Source organism: Macrobrachium nipponense, chromosome 3, assembly GCF_015104395.2.
Source record: "Macrobrachium nipponense isolate FS-2020 chromosome 3, ASM1510439v2, whole genome shotgun sequence".
Lineage (NCBI taxonomy): Eukaryota > Metazoa > Arthropoda > Malacostraca > Decapoda > Palaemonidae > Macrobrachium > Macrobrachium nipponense.
This window is the reverse complement of record NC_087202.1, coordinates 56,904,440-56,927,674: the sequence shown is the minus strand read 5'-3', so window position 1 is coordinate 56,927,674 and position 23,235 is coordinate 56,904,440. Positions and strand designations below refer to the sequence as shown.

The window sequence follows — 23,235 nt, the reverse complement described above, 5'->3', positions numbered from 1 at the left end:
TTGCATTTAGCCTTGTATTTTATTTTAATTGATAATTTCAGAGATCACCTTATTGACATCAGAGCAACAAGGAAGATGCGCTGGTGGAAAGTTTGTAGACAGAAATGCATTTTAATTCTTATTTCATTTGGTATAACAAATGCAAATGCAATATTTGGTTTATGCAAAGTATGGAGTAACAGACTCCGGGTAATTTCTCTCTCTAATAAGATTATCAAAGAAATTCACAAATGAAATTCCCCCATTATTTCTACTGTAACCAATAAAATACTTATTGTATGAGTGTTTGTAATACTTATCATAAAATTACATAGAATTAGAATTCATGCAAACTGGTAGGCGTCTTCGATGTAAAAGTTTGTACAACACAGAGCTAATTTTTTTTAATCACCACATAATTTCATCTAATCTTGGCGCAAGTTGTAATTGTTGTTTCTTATCATTCCCATTATTTTCTTCATCGGATGTCGAGTTGTCGGGTTCTTACCTCCACTCCACTCACATTTTTAGTAAACACTGTTTGTTTGCTTTTCCGTATTTATTTCGCAGTCTCTTGATAGAGGCGATTTTGGTCTTATTTTATTTCCACTCTTTACACGTAAAGTAAGAACTGATATATGAAAACCAGCCCTGACTTGAAAATATGACTCTTATACCGTCCGGTTTTCAGGATTATAGGTCTGCTCGTTGTCATTTGCCCTTTTTTCTGCTTCTGTTGCCGTTGCTTTGACTGTGTTTTGGAATATCACCCAGTCTACCGTTGAACTGAATTGGCAAGCTTCGTGCCCTCGCGCGCATGCGTTCGTATGTGTCGTGTACGTGGTATGTTTATAATATAACAAAAACATTCACACCTAATCAAATATTATTCGGAATTGTTTTACTATTTTTCCTTTCAAGGTTAATATAAAAATCATCAAAAAACAATTAAAAGACTCCTTTTATTTTGTAAGAACTTCTTGATTACTTTTATACGTAAACAAAACCCGGTCATCGTTTAATACAACAACTTTGAAATCATTCAAGTTCTGACTAATTTACTGATCTAATTTCCTTCACACAGCTTCCTCGGGAAATCACTATGTTGCGTCTTCTTAGAAAGGTACAGTGTTATCTCGTTTCTAGAGTTGATTGTAGTTTGTTGTTGAATATATTTTATATTTATTCGTTGAATTTATTACTTATTGTAACAGGTTTTCCTGTTATTCGCATAAAATGTGTACCTAACGAGTAATGATTATTGTCTTTTAGAAATTATAACGAGTATATTATACATGCACACTGTTTACAGTATCTCTCCTGTTACATCTTGTCGTGGTGGAAGGTTTAGCGCAAGTTTAAGTATGTCTTAGTTTAACTAGACCACTGAGCTGATTAGCCGTTCTCTAGGGTTGGCCCGAAGGATTAGATTTTCTTTTTTTTACGTGACTAGGAACCAATTGGTTACTTACCAACGAGGCCTACAGCTTATTGTGGGATCCGAACCACATTATGTCGAGAAATGAATTACTAATCAGTATACATTCCTCTGGTTCCGAACTAACAGCAGCCGGGAGCTAACTCGGGGTATCAGACTGATAGGCGAGTACGGAACCCACTCAACCAGTGAGGAACTAGATTTAACACAACTGACTAGTGGAAATGTGCTCTTGCTTGGGGTACACTGCACAGAGCGTGTGTAGCATGTGTGTGCATGAGCGAGATAATCTCGGTTGCAGAAATATTTTTCTGCAATCTCTCTCTCTCTCTCTCTCTCTCTCTCTCTCTCTCTCTCTCTCTCTCAGTCTTCATATTCAGTAGCAACCATCTTGCACTTTCTTAACCTTAATACAAGCCATTATTTCCCGACTCCAGACTTCTTTTCTTTCTCGGCGGGAGATTCATTTTACAATTTGGTTCATCAATCATCTCGGCTCGAAGGCAGGCTTAATGGTTTACGCAGACCATTAGAACCGTATTACGGAACTTAAGGTTGAAGTTGTCTCTCGTGCGTGGGGAAGTACCACAACCGGTTGGCTGTGTATTCCTGGCTTTACAAGATATTTTCCAGAGGATGAGGAAATGCAACAGCGTTTGGTCATTTCAGAATACCTGTAACGCTAAAGTCGTGATCGACACGGTTCTGGATTCGGATTCCGTAAACGGCGTTCTCGGACAAAATACGTTAGCCGGAAACATTTTGCGAACCATTTGTTGCTGTCACTTAGTCATCAATTGTTACTGTTTCTGTTTACGCACTGGATATTTACCTTAAAAATATAGCAAATATCTTTTCTTTCTCCGAATTCTTTATCTCTCTCTCTCTCTCTCTCTCTCTCTCTCTCCATCATACCAGTGATACATCTAAAGGGGGTTTGTTTTTTTATAACATAAATTTTTTTTGTTTTCACATAACTTCCTAGGCATAGTGCTCTTTTTTGGATGCATTAATCTCTTCAATCATGCCCCATCTGTCTAAGAAATATGAAAAAAAAAATACGAGGAGATAATAGCAAAAGAAATTATTACAGTAAGAGTATGTCGTTATTCTTCATTAACTGTGGTTACACTGCTCGGATTGACGTGGTAGTTAGAAAAAAGTTCATATTATACATATATAAAAGCTAGCTCTAAGTTTTTTGTTTCTCTCTCTCTCTCTCTCTCTTCTCTCTCTCTCTCTCTCTCTCTCTCTCTCTCTCTCTCGTCTGGGTTGATGACCTCCTCGGTAAAACATTTTATTCCAGCGGCGAACATTCATCAGTTCTGGCAATGGTCGTAGAGCTGAAGGTTCCATAATCATATTTGATTTAGAAGATTTTTTTTTTTTCTTTTTGCGAGGGGCATTCATATGGGTGCAGCGCTCGCTCATAAAATGTCCTTTTAAGTCCGTTTTCTTTCTTAATAGCAAATGGTTGGTTTATTATATAATCTGATTGAATAATATTTTGTGATATTTCACCCGTGGAATTTAGTAGACTTTTAAGGGCTTTGTAATTTAGTTTTGCCGAAATTATGTAAAGAGAATTTGTCGAAAATAGAGCGCTCTGAAGCAATGGGTTATTATTATTTGACGTTTTTCTTCCAGTTGCAAAGTCAAAACTCTAATTTTCACTAAAGTTTGTGTTTTCTTTTGTTTGTGACTGGTTTACAATAGGTTTATTTTGAATCATTGGAGTCTGGGTTGTGGGAGTTAGAATTGTTGTACACAAGTCTGGGAATTATAAAAAAGAAATCAGTAACTTCTGGCGGTGGATAGAATTTTGACAATGATCACGTAATTTAGTGGCTACGCTTGAATATGCCCAGGCATTTACGCGCATTTGGAAAATTCATTAAAATGTAAGTGAATTTCTTGAGTGATTTATTAGGATTTAGGTACAGTAGATAATTACGAAGTTCATTTACAGAAGTTAGTTTAGATGATGTTAGATATTCTTCCAAAAAAGAGATTAAATGGCAAGGAATAGAAATGACGTGCCAATGATAATGGTGAATCCTAAACGCAAAATATTTACATTCTGTTGCTGGTATGGGTTTATTAATGTATAATCCGTTAGTGTTCGTCGATTGCCTTGGTGAAGTTTTATGCGTCGAGATTGTGTGCATGATGCTCATTGTAAAGGGAATTATGCCAGAACGCTTGTGAAAATATGTGGTGTTATTTCTGAGCAATGTATTTATGTCATGCATGAAAATGGTAGCCCCTCAAAACTAGTGTAGGGAAATTGCAAGGAGAGTTTACTGTTATTTTTTTCACCAGTAATTAATTTCACCAAAACAGAAAGGCTTGTGAAGAACAAAACCTCTGGGAGTGCGATATCTTCCCTCCTACTGCTTTATTATTTGCCTCCGTTACAGCGTTTTTTTGGGGTATTTCTCATCACCCAGACTTCGGAACGCTATGTTTCAATATCTATAAGTTTACTTTTTACCTAGATAGGCAGATTGATGGACAGAGGAAAGTCGTCCTTGTTCAGAATCAATTATGTTCTTGCGTAGAGTACTCAAACTTCAGTTTGTAGCGGCAACTGTAAATCGATTATTGTTCCTCGTGAAAGGCTGCTGTTTTTCATTATCTGTGAAAATGTATAAAACCGGAAAGCTCGTGAAGGTCAGATTCGCTTCCGCTTCATCGGGTAATCGAGTTGACTGATACTTGATTATCTATGTCATTTTCACATCACAGGATATCTGAGTTTCCTATGACTCCCATAGAACGTATAAAAAAACAAAATGGTTATATTATACATGTAAACTAAATCCTTATTATGTCTGTTCAGAAAGTCCGTGGTGATAACCGGTAAAACAGTTTCGTAGTGCCAGCAGGAAGCCAGTGACCCACTGCCGTTTGGCACTCGAATTTACAGTTGCATGGCCATGGGAGTTATTGGCATCCATCAATGGTGCGAGTTGCTGGAGCAGTGCCATGATTATGTAAATCCCTCCGAATGGCACAATTCCAGACGTGAGGCCTTGCTAACAAAAGAATGCGAAAATTGCCTTTGCTGTTTCATGGGTTCTCGTTAGCCGAGTTTCCCCGAACTGTTATTGGCTTTGGAATATCAGTCGTTAGTTTCAGGTGTCTGTGTTGCTATGTAACATGCATGAACTTGTAACATGCATTTTTCAGCAGGTTGACGATACGCTAATGGCTTTGGAGTAACAAGCGGATATTATGTACATATGTTATGTATGTATATATAACTGAATCACGAAAATTTGGAACATGATGATATATAAATAAAGGTAGAAGCCACGAAGGACAGTGAAACAAAGGAGTGCTGCGAGATCTTTTGACTCAAGGCTTTCACAGCACTACATTGTTTTTGTTTTCTTCGTGGCTTCTACCTTTATATGTATAGTATACATATATATACGTATATATACACTATATTTATATTTATATACATACACACCCATATATATATATATATATATATATATATATAATTATATATATATATATAAATATGCGCATATATGTGTGAGTATTATAAACGTGACGTTTAATGCAGATATAATTGCTTGATCGGTTTCGGGTTCATCGATTCTCAAATATATATGTATATACATTTATATATTTAAACTTAATCACTTACAATTGTTCGCTGCATTGAAAAAGATTAATAAAAGGACCTCATTCACACTGGATGTTATCTAGGAGGAGATATTTATTCAGGGAAGGAAAGTTACAAGCTTTCCAGGACTGTCCTCATCGTCTGGTAGCCATAGAATGGCCCTACACTTGGTCTAGCTGTATTTATACGCGCGGGGGGGGGGAGGTAATAAAAACCCCCATTGTTCCAATTTCGTGTGCTGGCTTTTAAAATTCTTTGATTATCTTCCATCTCATGTTTACCCCTGCCCTCATAACCTTGGCCACGGTCACGAGGGCAAGGCTACACAGGAAATGGGCTATAATTAAATTTAGGATTTAAGAAAGCCAGCTCACCAAATTGGAACAACAACGTCTTTAATCCCCTCCCCCATGCGCATATAAATACAGCTGGAACACGTACCGATTCATTACGGGCTGCTCTATGAGCAAGAGCCCGTGCTGGCACAAGGCCAGCTTAATAAAAAAACAACAGTATCGGTTCATTCTCTGGGCTTACCAGACGATGAGGACACTCCTGGAAAGCTTGTTAATTTTCTTCCCAGAATGCATATCTCCAGTACATGCCATTCAGTTTAAATGACGTCCATATATATATATCTATATATATATATATATATATATAATATATATATATATATATATACATATATATAAAGTTTGTGTGTTTTTTGTGTTAGTATGCTTTGTTATGGGCCCCCTTGGTGTTTTTGCGTTTATAGTTTGGAATATGGTAGTGTCACTTGTACTCTGCGGAGTGGTTTATATCCTTTTGCACATTTACATTCAATCTGTCTATAGTTACCAGGTTCTTTTTGCAGTTAAACAGAATTCGCTTATCAATGTTCGGTGTGCATATGATCGTGCCGTTAACAATAGCTTAGGTATTGCGTAGATTAATTTGTCAGTTACTCTTTTATGATAACCTTTTCCAAGTGATGTTTTTGAGTAATAAAGTGTCGCACCGGAATCTATATATTGGTAATAAAATGTAATGGAAAGGTTTCATATCGGTTTCGGCAATTGGAATTGCTATCGCGGTTAATGGGTTCAATATTTTCAGCGAAGTTTGTTAACTATTATATGTCAGGTTACGGACTCTATACTGAGGCAATATTTTTGACTGTGTAATTATTTTTCAGTGTCTCCAAAATTTTATAAACTTGGTAATCATCGTGTAAATTTAGATGATGTGAATTTTGTAATGAATTTTGGAGCTGGATGCATTTTAAATAATGAACGTTGAGGAACTAATACCATGTTTCTCCTAAAGAATGAGTAACTGGCTGTCATATTGTTGAAGTAAAATTGGTAATATACTATCATTTGTGACTTTAAAATGGCACATTGGGCGTTATGTTTTGCTGAAGGTGTTGATTGCTATATTTTTGTATGGTGCAGATGAAAATATCCTTTGGCTTTGTCTTTTGCATCAAATTTTCCTGGTTCCTTTTTTTAAATCACTTTCCGGTATTCAGCCAACCCATCTGTCCATTTTTGTCTGTTTTATCTCGATAACTTTGCTTTCATCCTTGCTATGGCGTTCGTATTTAACTTGAGATAACACTAATGGTGCTGATTTCAAATGTTCTATGGTGCCCTACCTAGTCAGGCACAAAACGTATCTCGGCCTAGTTACGTTTGATAAAGTTCGGTGTCACTTTTCAGTTGCGTTTATTACTGGCAACGTGTTATTGAACGTAGCTGTGTATTTTCTAACCCGTTTTCAAAATAATAGTTAACCCTTAAATATGGTGGCTCAGAGATGTTAGCGCCCTTGACATCTTAACTGGTGCGCCATTGTTCACCCTTAATAGTGAATTTGCTATAAATATCATTCCAGAGATAGGGTGATGGGAGGGAGGAAGGGGGGCGGGGGAGGGGGGGGGGGCGTTTGAGTGGCGAACGTTGTTCGTCATAAAGTTAGACTGAACGCCATATTTTGCATAAGTTTCCAAACTCTGGACGGTGACGTGATTAAAAGAAGGGCGAATCCGCATTCATAAGCCGTTGTCATACTTTTACGTAGGCACGCGCTAGGAAACTCGTAAAGGGCAGATTGCCTTTTGCCTCATCGTGTATTCTATTATCTTGATGTTTATTCATGTTATTTTGCCACCATAGCGGTGTAAAGCTGCATATTAGAGCAGGGTTTTATAAGTCTTAGGTTGGCATACGAATGGGGAATTTTCAATCGGTATTCTTGCTCTCTCTATTTGTCTGTTTTTTTCAAACGATGAGTTATTGTTATTCATTTTAATTTTTGTTGTTGCTGTTATTATCATTATTACTATTATTATTAACACAGTAGAGGGAAGAAAAATTCTTTTGCTTAGCGGTTTGGATGAAGGCAGGAAGTCCATATGCAGAAAGGTCAGGAAGTAAATGCGGAGTGGGATTAGAGGTAATAAAGATATGTAGATTTCATTGTAACTGCCAAGTTATTATTCCTAAATTACATCCATAACCAGCGCCCATGGTTCTTACTACAGTGTTGTTACCGAGGATCCCGCCAGTTATTAGTGTTACAGAATTACGAAGTAAGAACCACGATGATTTGTTTGAAATTAGTTACTTAAATATTTAATATACCACTTAACGACCATTGCTATGGGCCTTGTGACATTCAGGGCTACAGTCATCCTCAAACTTCCAGCGTCATGAGTGACGTTTTACCAAATGGCCCTGAATCCATTTGGTGTAACCTACTATGGGTTTCAGAGACAGTGCAAGCACGTTTTTTGGCAATAACTCTGTAACGAACTCTCGTACCAGAACGAGATTTTGCTATGGTGTATTACACCCAGTGCCGTAATTTATAAGGGTATCGTGAATCACTAATTGTAAAGTATAACGACACTTGTCCCTGTACCAAGAGGCAAAAACTCCATTAGCCAGAAATGGATGCGAACACAACAGTAAAAAGCTCCGCCTACCCCTCCCCCCCAAACTCCACCGCCACCCCCGTCCATCTTCCTTCCCTCACCCTCCCTTCTCTCTCTCTCTGAAAATTGCTTCAGTTAAAACTTATTTTGTATGATTTTTCTATTTATCTATCTATCCATCTATCCATCTAAGAATATACATTGCTGTGTATATTTAACGATGCAGTCGGTTGTTAGCTGCCAGTTGACTGATAAATCCGCTCGTCTCTCTCTCTCTCTCTCTCTCTCTCTCTCTCTCTGCAAGTTACTTCAGTTTTAAAAGTATTTTGTACGATTTTTTCTATCTATCTATCTAATAATAGTTTACATTGGTGTATATATCTATTAGATATATACACTATTATTAGATAGCTAGATAGAAAAATCGTACAAAATATGTTTAAACAATAACTTTTTCACAGAGAGAGAGAGAGAGAGAGAGAGAGAGAGAGAGAGAGAGAGAGGAGTGGATTAATGCATAAATAAATCAGTCAACTGGCAGCTAACAACAGACTGGATCGTTAAGTATATACAACAATGTATAGATAGACAGATAGATAGGTAGATAGATAGAAAAATCATACAAAAGTTTAAACTGAAGCAATTTTCAGAGAGAGACGGGAAGGTGAGGGAAGGAAAACGGTCAGGGGTGGCGGTGGAGGTGGGGGAGAGGGTAGGCTGAGCTTTTTACTATTGTGTTCTTATCCATTTCTGGCTAATGGAGTATTTGCTTCTTGGTACAGGGGCAAGTCTCTTTATTCTTTACAATTAGTGATTCACGATACCCTTATAAATTATGGCACTGGGTGTAATACACTATAGCAAAATCTCGTTCTGATACGAGTGTTCGTTGCAGAGTTTTTGCCAAAAAACGTGCTTGCTCTGTCTCTGAAACCCATAGTAGTAGTCTCTCTCTCTCTCTCTCTCTCTCTCTCTCTCTCTCTCTCTCTCTTACACATCAATCAAGTAGAGGAATTGGTATTATTGGTTGACGAAAAACAATGGTGCTTCAATGTTAAACATTTGCTTGTGCCGGTCTCTGCTCGACAGTGTTTGTACATGATTTATGTAACTTTAAATAACAGAATAATCTTACAATCATGAGCACATGCAGCATGCTTTCCTTTCGCTACTGGTATGTACCATCGTTTTCTTTCTTTATTTCATTATTACAGGTTTTTCCAGGAATAGGTCTTGCGAGAACATACTGTTTCACTCTACTATGGTTTCACAGACAGTGCAAGCACGTTTTTTGGCAATAACTGTAATGAACACTCGTATCAGTAGAGATTTTGCTATAGTGTATTACACCCACTGCCGTAATTTATAAGAGTATCATGAATCACTAATTGTAAAGAATAAAGACACTTGTCCCTGTACAGAGGCAAAACCTCCATTAGCCAGAAATGGATTCGAACTCAACAGTAAAGAGCTCCGCCTACCCTCTCCCCCACTATATATCTATCTATCTGTCTATCCATCTAATAATATAGATTGTTGTATATATATAACGAAGTCGGTTGTTAGCTGCCAGTTGACTGATTTATTTATGCATCGATCCTCTCTCTCTCTCTCTCTCTCTCTCTCTGTGGTAATGGTACCTAATGTAAATGGTTATTAGAGTGAGAGATATCTGAATATATAGTGGAGTAGTAAAACAATAGACACTATGGTAAAGCGACTGTTATACTTGTGGTTGGTTACCTACTTCGTAATCCTCATACGGACTCAGGGTATCAGCAATATAGTACTTGTATTACGAAGGTGAAGAAGAGATGGACATCACGGAACTTAACTGTCGGCATGGTTGCAGAAATGCGTGTCACGCAACTTTTCAACTTTTTTAGCCATGAGAAAGCTGTTAATTGCCTTCAGATTGGTTTGAATAGGTAACTGGTTATAGTTACTCAGTGTTACAAATAAAAATTGAGTCTTTCTACCAGATATTCATTCGAGTTAAAACCTTGATTATACCGACGCACATATTTTTACGTCATGAATGTTTATTTTGGGTATATATATATATATATATATATATATATATATATATATATATATATATATATATATATATATATCATGTGTGTGTGCGTGTGTATGTGTGTGTGTGTATGTTATACGATCACAAGTAACACGTGAAGATTGTATATCAAGAGCCAGCAGGAAAAATGAAAGGCAGCAGCACCTAGCGCTTTCGTGTATTCTTGATACACCTCATCAGGGTACTATATATAAAAGAATGAAAAATAGCTTCGAAATATCAAAGGTAAACATAAAAAACAAAAAAGTAAAATACAAAACAATCAAACGGCCTAGTCAAGAAGCAAATGGTCCACAGCCGAGAATTACACAAAGGACAACAACAAATGGAAATGGAACTACTAAGCAGTCAATTACATAGTTATGAAATTGTCAACTATACATTTCGTAAGCCAGTTATCTAGTTTATATTGTCCGTTGCTAATTTTAAAAACACACTTGACTTATATTTTATTATACTAGATTCTATAACGTTTCTTTTGATAATATCTCTAGAAAATGAAATTTCCTTTGAATTGTTCCAGTTAATTGCATGATTAAAATTATTCATATGTAAAAAGAGATCACTCGATGTACTTCCTACACGTACACAATATTTATGTTGATTTAATCTTGATGCCAGTAGTTTGCCACTTTGACCAATATATTTTTTATCACAATCTCTGCATGGAATTTCGTAAATGTAACCCGTTTGTAAATGTGGAGAGTACTCTATTAAAATTGTTCTTACAAACTGAGTGTTACTAAAAACAGCATTAACATTTAAAAATTTATACATTTTTGGGAAAGAAAGAAACCTGTTGTCAAAAGGTAAAACAGGCAAATTACTAGGGTCAAAAGCCTGTACATTGTCCACTGCATAAAATGTTTTCTTAGCCTTTCTTAAAGCAACATCAACTAAAAATGCCGGATACTTCAATTTAAAAGCAATATCATAAATCTTGGCAATCTCGTCTTCTCAAGATCCAGGCCAACAAATTCTTAAAGCTCTTAAAAACATGGAAGAAAATACAGAGTTTAACTTTCAAATGGTGATTGGAGTAAAAGTGAATGTAAGAACATACATTTGTAGGTTTCCTAAAAACCGAAAATTTAAATCTGTTACCCTGTCTACGCACACTTACATCTAAAAATGGAAAAATTGAATCTTTATCCTCCTCAAGTGTGAACTTTATAGAGGGAACTAGCGCATTTAATCTAATTAAAAATCGGTTCACATCCTCACACAAAGGCCATACATAAAATATGTTATCGACATACCTAAACCAAAGAACATTCGCAGGTAAAATATTTGATAGAAGTTTCTTTTCAAAAATTCCATGTCAATGTTCCTTAAAAAGAGCGATTAAGAGTTCTCCATAGTCATACCAAACCTCTGTTCATAGAATTTACCATTGGAAGTAAATTTACATTCCTTAATACACAGTTTTAGTAACTCTAAAATGGTGACAGTTTGCAAAGAAAATTCGTATTTATCCAACTCATCAGCTAAATATTTTATCAGGTTGTCAACTGGAACTTTAGTAAAGCTAATAATTTTAAATTAGTAATTAATGTTTCGCTTTTGAGATGGTTTACAAAATCCACATTATTTTTTACTGAAAATCCAGAAATTTTTCCTATAAGAGGTGACAATTCACTGACAAGCCACTTTGACAAATTATAAGTTGATGACCCTATAGAACTAATATTAGGTCGTACAGGATTATTTTGTTTGTGAGTTTAAATAAGTCCATAAAGATAAGGCAAGGATGCACATACAATACAAAATTTCTTAATTAAATCATGTTTTCCCCTTTAACAATGTTTTAAGTTTTTTATTGAAACTACTATTAACCTTCTCTAAAGGATTATGGTTCAGTACTGCATAAGTTTCTTGGTCACTTAACAAAACTAGCATTTTATTTACATAATCATCTTTATTTATTAAGACAAGAGCATTCGATTTATCTGCTTTCTAGAAAATAGAGGTTTGCAGAGTAGTATAGTAGCTCACTATATATATATATATATATATATATATATATATATATATATATATATATATATATAATATACATATAAATATATATATAAAAATAATATTTATAATATATATTACATACATATAAATAGTCTATATTAATATATTATATATTATATCTATATATGATATATCTATATTATTATAATAATAATATATTATATATATGTATGTACAATTAGTGACATGCCAAAAAAGGTAATGGGTAAGAAACAAACTTTTGTGTAAACATTACTAAGTGTGTAACATGCCCATATATCCATAAGTTGGTTTGTAGGCCAAAAATGAGGGCTGCCTCAGGTGGATTTCATTTTGCTGTTGAAAAGCAAATGACAATCTGTAGAGATGTCAAATGAAGCTGAACCAAACCTCTCCCCACCCCCCCCACCCGAGGGCTCTTATAAGACAGACCAACCAATTGCAAAGAAATCTCTTAACAGTTGTTCATGGCCAGAATAGTTATTGTTAGCACTGAAGAAGTATCATTTTCAGTAACTACAACTAGATGTAACCATCCGAGTTGCAGATTATTAAACATTTCTTGAAGCTGTCATATTAATACAAGGAAGACGACTTCGAAGAATGAACCTCATATACAGAGGTGCAGGTCAACATTTGGGAGCTATGCATGCCCTCCCATTTAGATGTCTGAAAGTTATAGATATTACATCACAAATCATCATTCTATAATTTAGCCTGTCCTCAAGTTCCAAAGGATGTAAGTTAAAAAGTATTTACGCCATCTGTATGAGTTCACTATATTTTACTTAGTGGTCTGGTGAAACTATTTAAATACTTTAATAGTGTGCAGGACCTTACCAGTACAAGCTAACTGAGGAGAAACCAAGCATGCGACCCCTTTCCTGCCTTTTACTGTACTTCCATTCATATTCTCTCTCTTAAATCATACTATCCACCCTCCCCTAACAATTGTCTCAGTGCAACTGTGAGGTTTTCCTCCTGTTATAACTTTCAAACCTTTCTACTCTCAATTTCTCCGGCGTCGAATGACCTCATCGGTCCCAGCGCTTCGCCTTCAGTCCAGATTCTATGTTCCCTTCCAATCCAAGATGCCAGTAGAGATCATATGCGCCCATCCATATCTTAAGTGATAATTTAGCATCTCTTAAGTAATCAAGTTGGCTGGAATTTAGATTTTGCTATTGAAGGCAAACCCTACTGGGCCTGCCCTACAAGAATGACTTTTTATGATAACAGCTTGTGAATACTTTTCTGTTTAGTGTTATTTTTATAGAGGCTACTATCAGGTCAGACAGTCACATCTATGACTTCCCCTAATAGGCATTACTTAAAGTTCCTGGCAGCATGTTTTCGGCCCCATCTGCAACCACTTTTGTTCCTTTTACTGTACCTCCTTTCATATTCTCTTTCTCCATCATACTTTCCACCCTCTCTTAACACTTGATTCATAGTGCAACTGTGAGGCTTACCTCCTGTTACGCCTTTCAGACCTCCTTACTTAGTGTCAGGTTCCCTTTAGGTGCTGAGTGACCTATTAGATCTCAGCACTAGGCTTTTGGCCTATATTCTATATATTCTATAGTGGGACAGTACCCCAGTTTTTCCAGATGTATTTTGGGGGATTGAATTGTTAGGAATGAAGGTCAATATTTTATGACCCAATCTTTATATGCAAGGAAAACAAGGAGGGAAAGATAAGAGAAAGTGTTCTCCAAGCACAGCAGTGGTCTCCATGAACGGTGTAGTTGGGAGGTTTCAGCTAAAGGTGCTTGCAAGCATTTATGTAATTGACTCCTCAAATTTATGCAGTTAAGGTGTCGCTAATCAAGATTTTTCTCCCTCGAGGAAATCTTACTGGATCACAACACGACCAAAAAGCATTCCAGTTGTCTGTGACTTAAAACTTAAGTTGGTTTTGTGACAGATTTTAGCCTCTGAAAGCATGAATGAAGATATAAACATTATGTGAAATTAAAGGTCCTTGCAGCGCCCCTTCTGACCCCAGCTGCAACTCCTTTCATTCCTTTGCTGTACCTCTGTTCATATTACCTTTCTTCCATCTTGCTTTCCACCCTCTACTAACAATTGTATCATATAAAATTGACACAATAATGAATAGCAACACTTGGATCATAAATTAGATATCAGCTCAGAGAGAGCAACAGTATTGCTACTCATGGACCTCACAGCAATTTTTATATCTTAATTTATTCTCCAGCAGTAATCATTAATATACGTCCTGTCATATCACATGTGAAACCCATTAGAAGCTGTCAGTCAGTGTAATATGATTGAAAGGTATCAAACCAGGTAAACTTTTAGAGAGAAAAACACAAGAAGAAGTTTAACTGAGTCAAATTTTATTTATATATCTGATCAATAATGTTGCAAATGTAGTTCTTATCTTTTAAGATATTAATTTTGATGGGTGAGATGTTACATAAATGCAGGATGGTACTTAGAGTATGAAATTAGAATACTAAATATGATTTGCATGTCTGGCCTTAGTCTTGAAGTAGTGTTAGTGAAAAAACATAGAGGTATATTGGAAAGCAATGAGATAAAAGAGCTACTGTAGTTGAGCATGCAGTATATTTCCCTGATCCATGACTGATTTTTTTCACAGATTTTAGGAAATTTTGTCTCTCAATGGAGTATTGCTTGCCTGTTTTAGTAGGGAATTCAAAATGTAGTTTTCTATCTCTAACAACAGGAATGTTTTGTTGCAAATTTGCTTGGGTAACTTCTGCATTGCAGCATGCACGCATAATACAAAGATATCTGAAAATGTTCCAAGCAAGCAATGAACCAGAAATTGGTTACAGGCTGCCTGTGGGATACAGGATGAAGTCTGCTCGTCCAATTGAAGGAGACATCCCCTATGAAAGAGAATGGGAACCTAAGTATGCACAGTTGTGTAAGGTATTATTTTAAAAATGCATCTTGAAAATACTTGTATTATTTTTAGTGTAATCTAGGGAATTATAGCACTTTACAGAAACACAAAGACTTAAGTATCTGATGAGAGAGAGTCCACCCCATTTCGAATCAGTTCAACCATATTTATTGAGATGACAAAACCACTTTCCTGTAAGACTGAGATTGTGCTCACCTGGAGAGAGAGAGTAAGACATCACAGAGCAACTACTTGGAAAGAAACTTGGTTCACAGAGCACTTCAGTTCTCTTGCCAAATGGGTATCAGATAGTTTTATAAAGGCAGTCCCCGGGTCATGACAGGTTCGGTTTACGACGTTCCTGGGTTAAGGTGCTTTTCAATTATATTAATCAAAAATTATTTCCAGGGTTACAACACCTACAATGCTCATCTGGCAGAAGAAATATAACACCAAAAATGCAAAATAATCAATATTTGAAGTTTTTTTTATGAAAAATGCAATAAGAATGCAGTTTACATAGTTTTCAATGCACCCAAAGCATTAAAAGTAAGGTTTTCTTAGGATTTTTGATGATGTTCCGGCTTAAGACAATCCGGGAACTGCCTGTACTTACATTTCACATGAAAACTACTGTGGAGGGTGGCTTGTAGCCAGAAGGACCCCTTTCTAAAACAGGTAAAGTATATCAGTTTGTGAGTAAAACCTAAACATTGTCCGTATATTACTGTTAATTGAAGAATGTTAACATGAACTATGGAGTTGTTCAACAGAATACAGCTTAAGAAATACAAGCACACAAAAAGCAGGCAATTTCACTTTATGTAGACACTTGGAAGGAATCTTAGTCCTAATGCATATTCCATTTCATTGTCTGTGGGCATTTCTTATTCTGGCACTGAAGCAGAGTTTCAAGCCCTTTGGGCAGGTTTCTCGCAGATATATCTGTTGGTAGAATAAGTTTGTATCATTCTTCTTCTAGAGGAAATAATTGTTTTGAGGTAGACAACCTTGGCTGACTTTTAAACTCTTGACTGTGAAGATGACTCAGCTTCATAGAGCAAAAGGAAAATGTACTTTCAGAGCATTGTACAGTAATCTTCAGAAAGTAGTCATGGAGGGGATTCACATCACAGGCAGTTAGTGCTGTACTTTTTGTCTGTTTCTAACTCTTGTTACAAGAATTTCCAACTATTTATCAAGTAATGAATCTATTCTGTTGAAATGGAATCATAATCATAATCATGATCAGCTACTGCTGCAGTGAGAGGTTGAAACTAACATATTCTTTGGAAGCTTGAATTTCAAGTCAATGGCCACTTTCGTGTACTTGTTCAGTATGAATAGATTTCATCCAATGAAATATTACTAAATTCCTTACCTTAACTCATCGCCACAATTGATATCATTGAAGCGATCGTCGCTGACAACATAGAAATGGATACAGTTTTCTCCTGGTGAGCCACTTGGCTCGTTTACAGCCCACCTGGAGGGAGAAAGATAATCAATGTTGAAAAACACCACGTCCATTGTCATTTACGAATGGTAACACTATAAGAGTTCTAGTACTAAAATGCTGCCAGTGTCCTCCACCACTTGTGCCTAATCCTGAGGGTAGGAATTATAATACCATGTCCAAGGAATGAAGAGCATAAGATAAAGGAAAATTAAGGGTCCTATCTAAAAGCCTAATACATTTTTGAAATCTGTTTCATCAGTAATGCTTAATAACTTTTGAATGGATTGATCTTCTAGCAAAAGTTCAGAACACAGGCCTACCTGTGGTCGGAATTTCAAGTATTGGGGCACTGCCTGTAATATACATTACGTGATACTGTGGAGAGTGATAAATGGTCCTTTGTCTAACTCTGGTTATCATTTCTCAGTAGTCGAATTGTGATCCAGTGAGTCTGTGACCCTACTGCACGATAGAGTTCGAATTATGCTTCTTCCTCTCAGTTTTCTTGAAGAAGCCTAACGCTCTTTTTTTGATCTAGGTAGTACTATCTCATGAATCATGAATTCCTGTTGCCATAATTCCAGCTCTTACCATGATTCAACGATTTGGTGGATGGTGTCATCTGCAACCCATCTGTAGATCCCCTTTTCCTGCAGGTCACTCAGTCCCACATAGGTGTTGTGACCTTTTGCAAGATCTGCAAAGAGAAGAACTGATTAGATTGAAAGGGAAAGTATGGTTCTTCATGTTCGTCTCATGGGTCAATTCTAGAAAACAGAAGATAATTCAGGTGTCAAAAAATTCTATGGAAATAGGTGAATTGTAATTTGTTTGAAGTTTGTGATATATATAATGTAGCTTTGCTCCTGTGTAACTCATTTGAAAGATTCTTTTTTTGGGGTACCAGCTGGTACCAGTAAAGGAAAGGACAGCCTTGATGATATCTAGCGCCCCACAGGGCTTACAGGTATATAGTACCAGCAACTTCCTTATAAAGTGCATTGTGTTCAGTAATATTAAATGCACTAAAGATCAAAGTCTTTGGCTGGGTCTATTTGAACTTAGATCAGTGACTTACCTGTCTGATGAAGCAAAGTTGATGGTACCACCGTATTGGCTGCCTGAATAGTATTTAAACTCACAGTCACTTGTACTCACCACGGAGGAAGTTGTACTCCTCATCGCGAGTGATTTTGACCAAGTCGGAATCCAAGGCTAAGCATTTCTGACGGCTCCGTTCCCAGTTGCTGGTGTCTTTGCCAACGAAGTAACAGGAGGATCTCAGCTTCAGCCAACCGTTTTCACAGTAAAGAGGATCTGGAAGTCAAAGTAAGATGTTTCTTAGCAGCATTAAATGTCATATCAGTTTTTAAGATGGTTTATCTCTGGTTTAGTTCCTCATTGGGCAATGCTAAGTGCGACCCACATGGTCTCTTGCATGACTCACTGTAGGTGGTTCTAAAGTTGCCTATTAATTCCAGCACAAGGTCTGCTTTCACCATCAAAACTTTAATCACTTTCACCCGTTTATATTCTACTCTGTAGCTTCTTTGCTTTTTTCCTTTACTGCTTTGGTAACAGTTTCTTAACCGTCTCTTCACAATACTTGCATTGTTCCCTTATTAAACCTTCTAAGATCTATCTTGTCATCTTTTAAGTGAAAATAGCACTACATATTCTTTTAAACTCTTACAGAATCACCTCTTCCCTCATTCTAAGGAACCATTTCTTCCTAGACCCATCCCTTTGAATCTTTCCAAAGTCCAGACACACCTTACACACCCTGGCCAAACACTCGATTAAGCTGACACCATCATAGCTCATTATCTCAATCAGTTTCCCTCTTCACATCTTGAGCAGTCAATTCGACAGGTTTTCTTTCTCAGATTTCAACAACTTCCATTCTCGTGTCAGCCATATTGCCTCCTCCTGTGCCTTGCGTTCAGACTTTCAAATGACCGACTCCATCTTGAGAGGACACCAGCTGTTTGAGAGTTCCTTCGTTGTCAGCTTTTCTCGCGAAGATCTATTTGTTCACTCTGTTCCTCTGTGGAGTGTACTTGGTTAAATTCACACCTAAGTATTCATTCTCTCTCTCTCTCTCTCTCTCTGCCTCTTGCTTATCTGTCTGCATATAAAGACCTCACAAATCTAACTTCCATCACTTTAAAGATCAGTTTATCCATATATATATATATATATATATATATATATATATATATATATATATATATATATATATATATATATATATATATATATGTGTGTGTGTGTGTGTGTGTGTGTGTGTGTGTGTATTATTGAATAACAAATCGTTGATTAATCACCTATGGCCAATAAGTTGAAAATTTTCCTGATTTCTGAGGTGACGTTCTCCGAAAGCTCTGAAAGTAAAAACGGAAACTATGGTTTGATTTTTTTTTTTTTTTTTTTTTGGTTTTTTTTTTTTTTTTTTTTTTTAAGCTGTGGGTTTGTGGCAACATTGGACATTATAATTCTAAAGAATCAATACGGTGTTTACAGTGCATAATATTATAATATCCTTTTTGAGCACAAAAATACGAATAAATGCAACAATTTACACGATTCACAACTCTCTTTCTCTCCTCCTCACCTTGTACCACGTGAGTCAGGTCTTCGATGGAGCCTGAAATCCTGCTGAGCTGAATATGATCCATTTGCTGCGAGTGGCAGCGACCAGCCATTGCAAGAAGGAGAAAAATGGTCGCAAGCAGACGCAAGCAAGAAGCAACGGCCGTGCTCGAACACTGCATCTCTGTAGAGTATGAGATGTGAGCTTAGTAGTACTACTTGCTTTAATGGCGTTCGTCCTCTCTCTGAAGTTTGAATTCCCAGAGAGATGATCAGGAGGGCGTGCGTTGCTTGACATACATCAGCCGCTACGCGCCCCCCCTCTCCCCCCGCGACTCGTCTATAAATAAAAGTCCTTGCTTAAAGGGTATAATTTCCTAGGATCCCTAGGGACACGCCGTGGTGCAAAAAGTAATAAAAAAAGAAACAAAATGTGAGAGAACTTTATTGTGCATGTTCAAAATGAGCTAGTCTTAACTGCATTCACTCTCTCTCTCTCTCTCTCTCTCAGAGAGAGAGAGAGAGAGAGAGAGAGAGAGAGAGAGAGAGCACCAACCCTTATAATAGAGATCGTTCTTCTTCTTGGGTTTCCCAACCAGAGGATGGCGTCAGTGTTTTTTAGCATACGTTACTGTTGCTGTGTGCCCTGTTTTTCAGCATTCAGTAACACTTGTCCTAATAATATGCCTGCATTTATAAATGCGCGCTTTCTTCTGACTTTGTCCACCAGACCTCAAAATTTGCACGTTTTAAAAATGGCCGCCGTCTCCAATTTGCTACATGTTATGCGTTCAGTCATTTAGCCATAACTTCACTCAAAGTCATCCTATTTTTCGTGAAGTTACTTTTATTTAACTCAGAATTAAATTCTCTAGATACTCTTGTGTAGTATACGTAATTTTATTTCTGCTCTCCGAGCCAAATGTTACGATTTTATGACAAAAAAAAAAAAAATTGGATTTTTAACCAATTTTTTCGAAGTTATTCCAGGAAGTTTACCGTGTCACAGGAAATTGGGACATAATGGTGATTTTGTTCATGAAATACCTAGAGGGAATTAAAATATATCTCTAACGATGCTCTTACTCTCAGGATTTTAAAGAGAATGGATATCTTGAGCACCTTCCGTAGAGTGAGATACGTATTGAGTTGTCCTGTTTTTTGGCTATCTATTGATAGCCACTAACGTCCTTTTGCCCAGGGAAATACCTTCAGTCAGTGAGCAGGTATTACTATATGACTGCAGCACTGAAAAACAGGAACAGTTTTTACTGTGCTTTCACAGTGTCTTACTAACGATTCTAGCTTTCTTTTAAACTTTTCCACACTGTTGCTTTCGCAACTTCTGGTGGCGGTTTATTCCACGTGTCACATATCTTTTATGTAAAGATGTTCCCACAATAGGATATGTTGTATCTCTTCAGTTTTAGTTTCCATCCATTATTTCTTGTCTGGTTTTCGTTTAACGTAAATAGGTTACTGTCTACAGATCAAAGCAGTTAACTCGATTCGTTCGAACGATATATTTCGGGAATTTTCTTCTCTCCTGGGGAGAGAAAGTGGAGAGTTGCAGATGAACTGTTTTCCATGCAGTCTGGAAGCGTTTGCCTGCAGTATGCATCCGTGCATTGCAAAGAGCACGGCGGGAAATGCATCAGAGATATGAAATATTCCAGATGGGGAAACAGAGAATTGTCTCCGGTACATAGGGCAAATTACCAAGCAGTTATTTGGAGAAGATGGAGATGAGGAAATTGTTACTGATGTCCTGCAAATGTGTGAGATCATGCATCCACAATGTATTAAGTATATCTTAGTTTAACCAGACCACTGAACTGATTAACAGCTATTCTAGGGCTGACCCGAAGGATTAGATATTTTTACGTGGCTAGGAGCCAATTGGTCACCTAGCAACGGGACCTACAGTTTATTGTGGGATCCGAACCACACTATATCGAGAAATGAATTTCTATCACCAGAAATAAATTCCTCTGATTCCGCGTTGGCAGAGCCGGGAATCGAACTTCGGACCACCGGATCGGCAGCCGAGCGCGAAAACCACTCGTCCAGCGTGGAACTTTCCACTATGTATTACCCTGTAAGAACACTAGCCTGTACACTGCAGGACTGTGACAATAAGAAAGAGGATGACGAGTTAGAAGTTGCTCTATGGAGTACTACCTACCATGGGGGAAAAGAATGCTGCATTTTTAGTGAGCTTGTTAAAGTCTTCTAGAGTAGGTACTTGTTTTTTCTAATATTGCTTTATTTCGTTTTTTATACTTGTACATTATACTTTTTTGTATGTTTAACCTTTTGGGTAACAATACTGTATTCCAGTGATTTTTTGTGGTTTTTCAAATTTTCTTTCTGTTCTTTTTTGTTGCCAGACCTGACTCTATATATATATAATATATATAATATATATATATATTATATATATATATATATATAATATATATTATATTTATATAATAATATATTATAATATTATATTTCTTATATATATATATATATATAGATATATATCTATACTATATATTATATATATATATATTATATATATATATATAATATTAATTTAGATAGATATTATATATAATATCTATATATATATATATTAGTAGACATAGAATATTATATATAGTATACTATATATATCATATATTCTATCTATATATGATAGCCCTATATATCTATCTCATATATATATCTCATATATATATATATATACTATATATCTGATTATATATATCTAGTATATCTTATACCTGTATATATTCTATATATTATAGACAATATAAATATATGATTATCTACTTATATAATCATCCCCTATAAAATATTATCCCCTCTATAAAATACCCCCCCCTGAAAAAAAACTAAAAAAAAAGATTGGTAAAAAAGTATATTTTATATATAAGATCTATTATCTAATATAATATTAATATAATAATATATGTTAAATTAGCACATCGAATAATTTATAAACTTGAGGCTCAACAAATTATAAAACACATACATTAAGAAGAACCAAAAATCCGACTCGAGACAGATAGTACTACTACAACTGTAGGCCTACTTACTCAGAGGTGTGTCAGTTCAGCTTGGGCGGTATAACTGCTTAATTAATAATGACTCAAAGACGACCAGAGAAGTCAGCATAATTTAATACAAGTTTTACACATTTTTTTGTGATTTCTGATATGAGAAAATTCGCGATTGGACAATCTAGTGCAGCCAGTACTTGTACTAAGATGGCTGACACCATCATGTGAATCAGCTCTGTCGTTTAGTCGATCCTAATCCTATACGCAAGTCTCCGAACGACATCTGGGGCAAGCATATATACCTATGAGTTTAAAATACTCATACAAGAACAATATTTCTTTATGATAGGAATATCAGGTAGAAATTGATTCGAGTTGAAGATGATCAAAACAAGTACTATAGAAATTCGAACCCAGACCTGGAAATTTTTTTTTTTCTTTAACGGAAGCTTTCAAACTGTCACCATGTCGAAACACTATAACATCCAAAAATAGAAATCGATCATTTTCCTCTCTCTCTCTCTCCTCTCCTCCTATCTCCTTCTCCTCTCCTTCTCTCTCTCTCTCTCTCTCTCTCTCTCTCTCTCTCATGTAAACTTGATATTAGGATGTAATTTATCAGTGGACGAGAGGAATTGGTTGGTCAGTTTGGAGAGCCGATCTAAAGAGAACACAAATACAGTGTGTCCATAAAGTCCCAGTACCGCTCCACGTAATACATACTTGTAATGGTACTGGGACTTTATGGACACCCTGTAGGCACCCTGTACATGGAACAGATGGTTGATCCTTTAGCCATATACCGTCAACCTGTTCATGCAAACGATCATTAAAAATAGAGGCAGTGTCCAGCAGTGTTATAACTGCAACAATGTCTTGAAATGGCAACGAACAAAGAATCATTGCCTAATGTTACCACGACCCACAGCTTAACAAAAACATATTTGGCAACTAGATTTTTTTTTCAAGGCGAAAAAGATTAAATTTTACCATTTTTAGATGTAAGTGTGCATAGACAGGGTAACAGATTTAAATTTTCGGTTTTTAGGAAACCTACAAATGTATGTTCTTACATTCCCTTTTACTCCAATCACCATTTGAAAGTTAAACTCTGTATTTTCTTCCATGTTTTTAAAACCTTTAAGAATTTGTTGTCCTGGATTTTGAGAAGACG

At 36.3% G+C, this 23,235-nt stretch overlaps 1 protein-coding gene across 1 annotated transcript; it reads right to left on the bottom strand.

Moving 5' to 3' along the window:
• Positions 1–14,403: 14,403 nt before the first annotated feature.
• LOC135221791 (perlucin-like protein) lies at positions 14,404–19,270 on the bottom strand. The gene is made up of 6 exons (XM_064259645.1): positions 19,034–19,270; positions 18,747–18,803; positions 17,578–17,736; positions 17,011–17,116; positions 16,342–16,446; positions 14,404–15,905 (listed from the first exon to the last, which is right to left on the bottom strand). Exons 1-6 carry the CDS (start codon positions 19,191–19,193, stop codon positions 15,872–15,874), a joined length of 621 nt encoding a protein of 206 aa, XP_064115715.1. The 5' UTR covers positions 19,194–19,270; the 3' UTR covers positions 14,404–15,871.
• Positions 19,271–23,235: the final 3,965 nt, after the last annotated feature.

Bases quoted from the DNA above. Each gene is read 5' to 3' on its own strand.
- LOC135221791 (XM_064259645.1), bottom strand. From the start codon at position 19,193: ATGCAGTGTTCGAGCACGGCCGTTGCTTCTTGCTTGCGTCTGCTTGCG. The intron at 18,804-19,033 runs GTGAGGAGGAGA...TTTTACTTTCAG, and splicing joins CCTGACTCACGTGGTACAAG to AGCTTTCGGAGAACGTCACC. The intron at 17,737-18,746 runs GTGATTAATCAA...TTTGACTTCCAG, and splicing joins TTTCAACTTATTGGCCATAG to ATCCTCTTTACTGTGAAAAC.